This window comes from Topomyia yanbarensis, chromosome 2 (genome assembly GCF_030247195.1).
Source record: "Topomyia yanbarensis strain Yona2022 chromosome 2, ASM3024719v1, whole genome shotgun sequence".
Taxonomy (NCBI): Eukaryota; Metazoa; Arthropoda; class Insecta; order Diptera; family Culicidae; genus Topomyia; species Topomyia yanbarensis.
In genome coordinates, this window is record NC_080671.1 from 308,255,005 (window position 1) to 308,267,621 (window position 12,617).

At 35.5% G+C, this 12,617-nt stretch overlaps 1 protein-coding gene across 2 annotated transcripts in view; it reads left to right on the forward strand.

Annotated features, from left to right (window-relative positions):
- LOC131683511 (homeobox protein ceh-43) overlaps positions 1 to 11,819 on the forward strand; it is a 36,652-nt gene extending 24,833 nt beyond the window's left edge. For both annotated transcript variants that reach the window (XM_058965546.1, XM_058965547.1), the window contains one exon: positions 3,532 to 11,819. In XM_058965546.1, coding sequence (XP_058821529.1) covers positions 3,532 to 3,760 — 229 coding nt within the window. In that variant the 3' untranslated portion in view covers positions 3,761 to 11,819. The remainder of the gene's footprint in view (positions 1 to 3,531) is intronic.
- The last annotated feature ends 798 nt before the right edge of the window (positions 11,820 to 12,617 follow it).

Below are 12,617 nucleotides of genomic sequence, written 5' to 3' on the forward strand. Positions count from 1 at the left end.
CTTATCCGATCTGTAACTTTTCCGGGGTAAGATAAGTTGCAAAATTCTTCGTCACCACAAAGCTTAGGAATATTTTTTCCGATCAAATTTTTAAGATTTTTTTGTTTTCGCCGGAGAACGCGATAAAATTTTATCTTCGTGGAAATTAATAAAAGTTCCAAAATATGCACTTCATTTCAAAGAATGCCGATAAAGAAATAAGTTAGACTTGTTTTGTCATGTTTTGGTATAGCAGCAGCAAGGCAGCGAGCGCAAAAAGGATACTGTGATAAACTTATTCGCTCATTCTCCAGCGGTTTTATTTATCCGGAGAAAGAATGCGTTGTATTTATCCGGAGAAGTTGTGCGAGTGTCAATAACTTTTCGTGTGAAAATGTGAGTTTTTATTATCGGAGTGGTAAATTATCCGGACTACTTTAATCATATGAGTGATAAATGCAATGCCTGAAAATCTGTGATATCTTCAAATTGCTAAACAAATTGAATGTTCCAATTTCACAGTAAAAGAAAAATGAAAAAGACAATGTGAAAACAAAAATGAATGGTAGCACTAGAAACTGCATTGTATATTTATTAGCCATTCTTTAAATAATGTAATTTTACCAAATATTTCAAACCTTTCTGAAACAATGGTTCTCGCTTTCGTACAATTCGTTTAATTCATTTACTTTACATAAATCTTTTTTTTAATTTCATTCTATAGTCATTTTTTCAGCTTATTCATTTTATGGAGTTTATTCGTTCTGGTTTTCTTTTTGAATTCATGACTAATTTTAAAAGCATGATCAATTAAATTCAATTATTTATTTCATTCAGCATTCTTTTTATTAATTTCGTTCATTTTATTTTATTTTATCTATTTTATGCATTTCATTCAATTCATTCTGATCAGTGTATTCGTTTCGTGCATTTTATTCATATCTTTTATTTTACTTATTTTATTTACTGTTTTGATTTTCAGTCATTTTTTTCCAGTTCATACATTTTATTCCGTTTTTTTTTTCATTTCAATCATCTGGTTAAATTTCAGCCATTGATTTTATTCGTCTCATCCAAATTATTAATTTGACAAAAAATTACTCTATTATTTTTTTAACTGGCGCTTAATTTTCCAGTTTATTCATTGAATTTGTTTTATTCTGTTCCTTTGTTCTTTTTTTCATTTTATCAATTCAATTTATTTTGTTTTTTTCTTTCATTTTATTAATCTTAATAATTTTATCCGCACCATATATTTTAGGTTTTATTTATTTTATCTATACTATTCATTTAATTTATTTTGTTTATTTAATTTATTTGATTTACTTAGTTCATTTTATTTGTTTTGTTCGCTTTATTAATTTAAATCATTTTTTATTCTTTTATTCTTTGAATTAATTCGTTTAAATCATCTTAGTCGTTTTATCAAATTTGTTAGATCCAAAAAAAATATTAATTCCTATAATTTTAGAACTTTTTTACCATTTTACTTTAAAAATGTTGTCATTTTGTTTCTTTTTTTGATTTGCTATATTTTTTTCATTTTATTCAGGATTTTATTCGAGCAGGTCTCGAAAATGTGTTCATCCTACCTCTAGCACCCTACTTTGCTACGAATAGATGATACAACAGTGAATAGGTGTAAGAAAGTCTCATCTTACTGTTAGGTGTATTAAGTCGGTTTTTAAACCAGAAGTAGTAAATTGATGATAAATGGAGTTGATACGGGTTATTTAAGGGACCATTCATAAATTATGTAACGCAAAAATAGTACAAAATAGACTTTCCCTCCCCCATGTAACAAATCGTCACAAATTTCATTATCTCCACCTCCCCAAGTACAAAACAAATTCCTTAGGGTGAATTTGGAGACAAGTTACATTCTTTTTGTCGCGGTACTAATGCAGAATCTTCCGGCTATTCGAAAAGTGCTCAGCGAAAGCCTAGGAATGGTGGGACCAAATCTTGCCGTACCGTGGCTAGATGAGTTCTTCTCTCAGAAGCCACCTACATTACTTTTACAGTGAACGGCAAGCTACGGCGGGTAACCTAGAACAAAGCTTCAACAGCCCACCGATCGCCAGCATGTAGTTTAACCCGTCAAGCCGCCTTTTCGTTTACTGGGCAATATGGCACCAGCTAATAAAGTCACAGTTTTATTCTTCACCCGACAACATCATTAAGAATCAACAACAATGGTTGATCCCATAATAAGATCCAGTTTGTGGTGGAAAAAGTTGACAGGATTACGTTTTACTTGTCAACAATGTTATTACCTGGTTGAGGCTGGGTATCCATTTTTCAAATACTCAGACTCCGAATACTGTCATTACCACATTCTTTGATCTAGTGATCTTCTTTCGCCAATAATCACAACCAGTTCTTTTTTAACTTTTCCATAGGTTTTCTATGTATAACCCTAACTGTGTAGTACATAATAACAAATAGATGTTAACATAAAAGTTTCCAACAACGTTGAAAAAGAGAAGGGCAAAGTTTAAATATTTCCGCCATGACTTAGGCGAACCAAATGAGCCGTTCATCTTCAGCTAAACTCCGGTGAAACTTGGCCAATTTTTCCTAGCTGAGACAATCAATCTTTGCCAACGAAGCTTTTTTTCCCAAAAAACAGCACGAAAGCCGTTATAATGAGGAAAATTCAATGAAAGCAGCATCATATAGATGTAAATACCTATACCACCCTCCACTTCGAGGTTCTTGAAGCGGTAAAACACAGCAAACCTTCGACTGAACACACAAAGTTTTTAGTTCGGCGAAAAGTTGGTCGTTTGCGGATTGTTCCAGTGAAGTTTGTTGTCAATTTCCCATCCTCGTGCAGAGATAATCGATACACTCACTTTATCGATAGCTGTTCATGCTAGTTTACTCATGCCGAAAGTTTTCTCTATCTCTGTTTCTCTCGGACTTTTACCTATATGCTTTAGTGTAATAGCCACAGTTTACGGGACACGTGTTGTCATTGTTTAGGGCGATGGTTCCATTTAAACGATTAACGCAGAATTTCCTCGAACTTCTTTTACGCTAGGTCAATTTTCAGCACAATGGTCCTGCAAACGTGAACTTAATTTACTAAAGGTTATACAGTCGATAAATGTATTTTGCTGATAATTCAGCTTGGCCTGATTATGCTAACATTCGTATTCAATCGATAGTATACCACGCCATTAACAAAACAGTATGGCCCTTTTCTAAGCAGTGTCCATATAGACGCATCACCCTACACTACAGTAGTCACGAAATTCAAAGGGCAAGAAGAAATTTTCATCTAGTCTAGTATATTTTGATATGTATTTCCTGGGGGCCACAGCATAGTTGATAAATCGATTGCCTTGTACGAAGCTCATCTGGACTCGATTCCCAATCCCACACATAGCTTTAGAGATTTTACAAAAAAAATCTAACCCGGAAAATGAGACGAATAGACCCTTAGGATAAAACCTCTGCAATCGAAATGACCGACATGACGGTCAAATGCATGTTTCGTCGGATCACTCACAGATTATCATTTGATTTTTTTTTTCTCTTTTTCAGTGTCACGAATGGGAAATACGTAGACGACACCAAATACATTCACGCCGTTAACATCATTGACGACCCAAAGTACACGAACAACTGCCATCTAGAGGATCCCACGTTGAAACAATCCCACTACGGTACACCTACCTCGTGCCAGCCTGGTGATGAATCAGAATCACTAGGAATCGTTAAGTCTGAGGATGGCGTTAGTCATAGCTATGTGCTGCCACCTTTTTTGCGCTGAGGCAAATGATTCGAGTGAACGGGTCAAACAAGTAGAAAGTATCGTTGAAACAGCAGAAAGCACACAAATGCTAAACTCCCAACAGAAATGATATTAGGCCAAAAATGAATCCGAGAGTAGAGCAAAAGATTCCTTAATACAATTTAGAAAAAATCATTACACAGCTTTACTTTTGCCCAACTCAGCGATGTATTCTGCAATCCAAAATTATTTTTTCATTCTACAACCCAAACTTGCTCTACAGATTTATGAATTGTTTGAAATATTGTTATGCTTCGATAAATACTTGTACAACCCTGTAGTGTTGAGGAAACTCAGATGGTGCACGGAACTTTTTCCATGATGCCTGGCAATGAAAGCACAGTTGCTCTCAATCTAGACATGCTCCATGTTGGTTTGATATTCACGGCGCTGAATTCGGGTTCAAAACAAAACATTTTCGGTAAACTAAATATTTACCATCGAAAGAACGATTAGTTTCTGGAATGGAAATAATTTATTGATTATCCATCTGAATCAATTTAAAACATTTTGCTTCCAAACTGCGCAATGGAGCCTTCACTGTAAATCTTTTTTTTTAAATAATGAACAAGTACGGTTAATACCTGTGTCTAGCGTTTCCGTTTTACAAAGTGTGAAAACGAGCTTAAAGCACCGCCCTAATAGCAATGAAATCACGTTTCTTTCGGAAGCCTACATTGTCTGTTTTAAAGGAAACAGAAAAATTTAATTGGGTTGGGAAAAGGTGAACACGGAACCATAGGATAAACATGCAATTGTTGAAAAAGCGGATAACACATGAAGCTTTATTTTATTCTACGCTTGTTGAATATCTACAGAGCAATTTCATTTTCCCAAATCAATCAAGCGTTTCTTGTTGTGCTGTTTATACGTATATGGAAGTTTGGGTGGGTCTTGGTGTGGAAAATTTTGGAATCTTACTTCAGAAACTTTGTACCAAAACGTAGGCATTTTTTTCAAACTTGGTAAAAAAAAGTAACGCGGAATTGTTTCGAAATGGCAACATTATAATGATTGTTTTTGAGACTACCCTGCAGCAGCTTTACCGTGAAACGAAATAACATCTGCGATGATTCACTCCAACATCCGAACTTTACCCTCGCGCCGCTATCAGCCAGCTGTTATTTGTGGGAAGTAAAGAGGAAATATCGTTCTGGTTTCTTTTTATGTTGGCATCATTTATTTGTTTAATATTGAATTTCCCAGCTAGTAAACACCGATCGTAAATGAAAATCGAGCATTACCGTGGGTACAAGGGGGGAGAGAAAAAAGAAATTATAATTGTGGCTCGAGGCAAAATACATGAGCTTTGTTGCTCGACAACTGTGATTTTCTCTGGGATCATTTTGCGACAATAGAAGAGCCTTACAAAATGGAAATAGACTTCAAAGTTCCAAACTATCAACAAGCACAATGTGTACCATTCTCAATCAAGAGCTAGCTATACTTGTGGTTTTGAGTAAATAAAGCAACCACCAACTCATCTATGTACTTATAGGACGTCAATGAAAATGGCCATCAGGCATTTTATAGATCAACTATATTCAAAATGTTTATTGGTTTAAAAAAGACCCTAAGCAAGATGTGAGCTCAATCGGATGATTTACAGTAATATAACTGAGGCTCTACAATTGGTTTTTATAACCGTTTGTCTTGAAATCAAGACTGTAGGTAAGTATGGGAAAAACGATGTTGTCAATTTGTTAGAAGATAGTGTTTGAAGGAGCAATGTTTGGAGAAGGAAGCAGTGGTCATCTTGCACACTGATTTGATCATATGTTTCTGCTGAACATCAGATAAAAGTACATTAGGGAACTAGGAAAAGAGTTAGTACTAATCTATTTCAAAACAAAATTATAAGAAACAATGGCATAGTGCGGAAACATTTTTCTCTTCAATTCAATAGAAAATAAAACTGGTATGTGCACTTTCCACTATCTCCAGCAAACTGACTTGTGGGGAACAGTCCACATTACAGTACAAACAATCGAATTGTCCACATCGCTTTCGGTGCCACAGTTAAACTTTTCAAGCCCTGCTTGCTCACATTGTGCTGTTGGCTGTAAAGAAGCTCTACCCCTCCCAGAATACAGTCATTTCGCAACACAAATAACTGTAAATATATTTGACACACTGTGAGCCTAGCCGGACAAAACCTCAAAATATTGTCGATTTTGCATGATTTAACATTTTTCTCTGTTTGTAAACAGGTTGAATAGAGTCTTTTCAAAATTTTAGGTCTTGAGTGCGAAAGATAGATTTTTTACAGAACTTCAAAGGTGAAAGAGATGATCAATTCTGGAAGAAGCTGTATTCAAACCTATGTTATTCAAATGAATATATCTTGTTAGATAAGATGCTGATTACAGTCGAATTAGTTTCATTTCAAAGGTTATTCGCTGGTCTTATACTTGTCTTTCGATTTAGTCGATACAAGTCTTTCTTTTCGCTCAGATACGAAAAACAAATAATATATCGTGCATTAAATTAAAATTATAATGTTCAAAGTGGTTGTACTTTTTTTTGAAACAAATCGGATAGATCGCTTGTGATTAATGGCACTTACAAATTAGTGTACTTTCCGAAAATGAATGTCTTGTTTTGCCCCTTTCTGCCCCGAGGCATGAAAACAGTGATTTTTCATGATATGTCTGAAGAAGACGCTTGGTAGTGTTTGATTACCCAGGGCCGTAATATAATTTATAAATGTGTCTCAGCATTATCAACAATTGAAAAAAGTGTATTCTGCTAAAAAATTTACCACACTAAATCTTTTGAAAATGAACTTTCAGATATAGTGCACTTTATATTCGCAAAAGTTGTTTTTTCGAACCACCATAAGTGCCAAAATTTAAAAAAAAAAGTTCAACATCAAATATGAATTCAGCGCCACAAAATTACCCTAATGTGAAGTTTTCATCAAATTTTGACCAGTTTTGAGGTTTTGTCCGACTTTAGTATGGAAGGTGATCACTGTGCGACTCAATGCGTCAGCATAACTTAGCTGTGAAGCTTTTATGATTTTACATTACGTAAAAATACAAGAACAATACAAAGTTAAAACGGCCAGGAGGGTTTTGTAGATGTATCTTGCTGCTGCGTGTTGAGAACCTTTTTCTTGGCGGTAATTCATTAGCTGTGTTGTCCCTCACAACTCGGGAGTCAGCCCATTTGCCTTCTCTTTCGTTATCATTCACGGCCATGTCCTGATCGGTACAGCTTTCGTGATGTTCGAAGTTGGAAGTTTTTATCTTACGGGTCGCTGCTGTAAATCCGTGTTTATCTATATTTTTTGTACTATGCTATATTTCACCCTAAGGATATATTTTTTTGTGCTGGATGTTGGTTTGGATACACTGGGCAAATCGTTGTTATTTCGGTGTTGGTACAGGAAGTTAGTTTCGATATACAAAGCGCATCAAATATTGATTCACCAATTGATTATTTTATCAACATCCGTTGAAAACTTTGTTTTTCTTTGTTGATTACTAGGTCGATTTTGCTTAGCGACTTCGCAGCATTGTTTTCCGTAATGTGCTATCTGGTTACAAAACTGATACGTATCAGACTTGGGTAAGCGCACAGCGTTTTTGCCAACAACATTTTAACAGCACGAACAGCGTTGGGGATGCCACTGAAAAATTTTCCGGTCGCTTCTCTAAATTTTGACATACACACCTAGAAAAATCGTGTAAATTTACGTCTCCTGACCCTGACATATACGAGCATCAAAAATCGCTTACTTTTAAATTTGATTTTAATTTTATACGACGTTGAATTTCGTAAATCACGTCATTTTACTCCACATATAGCGTTCGTTCTGAATGGCAGTAAGTGTAATTTTATGTCATTGCGCATGTAATGTATATGTTTCATGTAAAATTACGCGTGCAGAATTTAACATGAAAATTGCCGTAGTTTGCTACCAGAAAATCCTCCTTCTGGTCACTGACTGGAGAAATGTCGTGAATAATGTGTTCAATAAAGTGACATGAAAAAACTAACCCCTATCGGCCCACCCCTGAGTCTAGCTACCGGACCAACGTGCCTGAAGTTTGTTTGGGATTGTTCGACAATTTACATGGACAAAACCCACTAGCTCACATTTTCGCCGCTAGGTGGCACTGTATACATCGTATTATCACTGTAAATGAAAATAAAAAAGTTAATTTAATTATCTATAACTTTGTCGAAGACTGCAAGCCAATCCGGCTTTGTTAAAAGAAGTTATTAAACATTTAGTGAAATGATGTCTGGGTCAGTTTTGCATGGGGCCTATCAGTGCATCAGAGACTAATCTAGTCTCTGAGTGCATGGTTGTATAAAAGTACTAGATTTCCACGAACTACATGTTTTTGTAAAAAAATGGTTAGGTTTAGCTCAATAGTATGTTTAGAAGAAGGAGTCATGTTTTGGTTAGAAAATTTTAGTTCCACATGTTATCGCATAGAGGGCACCAACACTAACTTTTCAACGGAGAGAGATAGAAATTAGATGTCTTCCACAAAGTTGTAGATCAGCAATAATTCTTCCGAACATTTTGATAATCTATCAATCATAGTAATACCACTGTAATATCTTACAGTGATATTACGATGCATACAGTGCCACCCAGCAGCGAAAATGCGAGCTAGTGAGTTTTCTCCATGTAAATTGTCGAAATATTCCATACAAACTTCAGCAACGTTGGTCCGGTAACTAGACTTGTCCGATTTGCTTCAAATTTGGTGCAAGTACTCCCGGTGGGACTAAGAATCGACTCAGGGGTAGGCCGATTGAGTTTTTGAAGATTCATTATTTTCCTGGACATTCTAGTGTTCAATGTTTGCGTTTTATTGGCGTAGAGGAGTTATTTTACGGAGCACAATAAAAATCAAAGCGAGACTGACAATTGATATTGCCCTTTTTCGATATGATTTATCTATCGAACATCGTTTTCAAATGTCGTAGATCTCGTAGAAACTATTTGTTTCTTATACATATACGGTTTAATTTGTATAATAATATGTTATGGGAATAATGCACGGAAAAGAATCTGTCAAAAATCCATGAAAAATTTAACCTTGGCAGAAAACACTGAATCGTGACAAAGCTCCTAAAAACATATAGTTATTAAAAATCCACAAAACTAGTTCACGCCAAAAAAAAATGGAATTCGAATGTTCGCTTCGGATATTATGGTTGTATGTGTATTTTTTTTTTTATTTCATTCGTCAAGTTTAAAATTGGCCTTTTTGCGTGTAGTAAAGTGATTCATGTTCATGAGTTCAAGAGCTTAGTCACAATTCCCGTTATTTTTCTTCAGGTTATCGCGATACTTTGTATATGTATGAGCTATCGATCAGATTTTTCGCACCGAGTAATGAGATCCATGTTCATGATTTCAAAAGCTTAGTCACGATTTTCATCGGAAACCGCGAATGAAGTTCTCACAGCATGAAAGCTGCAAATTTTTACCAAGTTGTTTTGAACATGAATGAGGAACGAATCTCAAATCATGCCCTACTATGTTCAATTCGCAGTTGTTCGTTTTGCTTCATTCATTCAAACAACGGAGGTAGTCAATCATTTTCCATTCATTTTCAGTTTCAATAACCCTGTGAATAACTCTCTACCGAGGTCTTGACTAGGTTTTTCAAGCAAAACTACTTTGAACATACTTCTTACTGTTCATGTAAGCTTGAAAATTCAAAACATGTTCATGTAAGCTTGAAAATGCAAAACATGTCAGTTTATAAAAATGCCACCAACTTGAAAGTGAATTTGAATCATAGTTGTGGTGGATTGAACTCAAAGGATTTCATTCACGAATTTGGGTTCAAATTTTTTTATAAATCCCCAAAGAAATATTGTAGTTTACATATGGTTTAAAAAGTTACTTTTAGCTATTTTATAACACCTTCATGATTTTATTTATTTTTTTAAGATATTCATTTAGCAGTCGTTGATACTGCGAAACTATTACAAGATTCGCAAAACATCCCAGTAGTTTACCCCGCCTGTAAGAGTTGGGTGACCTTTAGACACTCTTTGGTCTCTCATAGATTTATCCCCCTGTGTAAACATTTAAATGAAAATACGTGAAAAATCCCATCGCATACAATCTCGCACGCATAAATCACCATTGTTTCCAAATTTGCACGCAAGGCCGGTGTGATGATTACTGGCCGATCATAGCGGCTGCTAGTGGCAAGTTGCTACTTACTGGTAACATTATAAAACGGCAGTTTTACTTCTTACACACATTAGATACTTGAATTGTACGTCAGCTCTCAGCGGTATTATTAAGTCAGCCATTATGAATTGTCTACCTGAAGAGTTTTCAAGTCGATCAAACTGTGCTGTGTAGTGCCAGCCAACATTTAGAGGGAATTTTTACACAACTCACCCCTCAAGATGGACGTACATTCTCGGTGGTTTTACTTAATCAAATTATATAACCATTCTTGAAAATAACCCCAACTGTGACATCAAACAACTTTTAACTTGATCAGCTTTTTAGTTCTATTCAAATGACTCCGATCGGCGTGATTCTTCAAACAAAAAGTTATAGAACAAACTAAAAGCTCTCTCAGTACTAATGATCGAAAGGGATGTGGATTATGGGAAACACTGTTTGGTATTAGTGCATCAGAATCAGAAACCAGAATATATTGGCTCCATTGACACGTTCTCCCCGTTATTTTCCTTGTTAGTATTAGTATATACAAGATACAATGTAAACTATTGTAGTGCAATATCGTGTAACGGCAGTTCATTGTTTCGCTACATTTACACGTTATTTAAAATTCTCCAAACACTTCACTACGCGTACTTCTGTAGAGCAATTATACTTTGTGTTTTAGTGTGGGTAAGAATAATAAAAAAACAACACTGAATGATGGTCTAGTCCCGGTTTCATTTTAGTATCATGAGGACGAAGAAACATTCCTTCCTTTAAAATTGTGCTGATCCAAGTACGAGCATACCAACTGTTAATTTGCAAATTTTTTGAGAAAGAAAACTGTATAAAAATTTCAAGCGATTTAGAAAAAAAACTATTGTATCAAGGCGAATTTCCTCCAGATTTATAATTTAAGCGAAATACAACAACAAAATCCAAATGTCTTGCCAAAGAAAACAGGAGCTAAGTTTCTTGTCTAATAGAATAATTATTGTTTTCACAGAAGCGCATGAAAGCTGTTAATGTATATCAAGTTTATTTAACGTTGTTAGCGCAGTTTAATTTACTTCCCGTGCAGTGAAAATTGCAGCGCCAGAAATTATTCAATTTAGTCCAATGTAAATAGTTAGATTGCGTTTCCCTGGGACCATGGATAGAGGAGCATCTCAGATACAACGTTGGAGTGCAGTTCCCGACAGTGCCTTATATCGTGTGTACAATTCTATCTCTCAATCCAACATGCTTACAGGGTAGGAAGAAATGCGAAATAGAATCTTGTACTGTGCGAAGTATTTCCCCGTTTAGTAGTGAAGAATTTGTTCGAATAGTCTGTGCAAATCACATACAACGTGCTGAAAATCATAACGGATACACTATTTGCCGTTGCCTGATGAGGTACCGCCGAAAAACGGACCCTCCTTTCCACCTGCTTGTAAATATTACCATATAATATCTACTTCTACATAGATGTACTGTACCAAGAAGAGATGTGTAAACCAGATTTGAGCTCAGAAAAACAGACATTTCCCCGCTAGTAACATTTCGCGAGCAGAATATCAAACGCCATAGCATAAGGAATTACATTTGCACCATGCGTGTACGCTATGCTGATCATTTGCTGTACTGAACTTTTATTGTTGAACGTGCAAACTTTTCAGCATATTGAGAGGCACAGTAAGGCAGCAAAGTACAACTCATAAGCCAGCGATAGCAAGAAATGAATAAGTTATGTTAATACAAAGATCTAATATATGTGTGCACACGCAAGGTAATTCAAAATTTGAAAAGAAGAATGAAATAGCGAAATGTGAAACTATTATAAGTAAACAGGAATAAATTTGTAACTAAGGTTTATAAAATATAGTGTAATATAAATGAGTTTAACTCGAACTTTATGCCGAACAATTTAGTCCAATTAATTCAACTTTAGTGCGCTACGCCTAGATCTTTTGTCGTACCGGGCTTTTTCGCCAAATCGTGGGCTATTGTTCAGATACATAGTTCGAATTATCCAGAGGCACTTCGTTTCAGTATGATGTACGCATTTGTTGTCAGAGTTGGTCGCCAACTATATTAAACCAATGTTAAAACCGTCTTTGATTTCACATTTTTATAATTATTCCTGCGTATGTATCGAATGCTTTTTTTAAATTTATTCAGCAATTCAATAACATAATGGAAAACAAAAACCATGAGAACGGAGAATTTATTTATTTCTTATCTACGGTATACACCTTATAAAACTAAGTATTTCTTATCAATAACTTATATCTATGCTTGAAAATGTTAAAATTAAACGCTGAAGAAGCTTCATTAAATCTGCGGCAACATCTTTCCAATGGATTAATTTGTCCACATGAAGTACGGTACGGTGTCTAGAGATCCACGACAAAGTGGGGTTACGAAGAACATGAGGAGGCGCATACAAATTAAGAGAGAAGATCAGGACTGACGATATTACCTGACAGCAAGTCGAAAACTAAAACTTTTTGCAGGAAGATACGGCGAGTCACCAGAGTCTGCAGACCGAGTAGCATACATATATCGGCATAAGGAGGCAATACAACTGGATCATTCCATGGAAATTTTCTGAGGGCGAATCGCACAAAACATCTTTGTATACGTTCTAGTCGGTCACTTTGAACGGCATGGTATGGCGCCCACACTTGCACA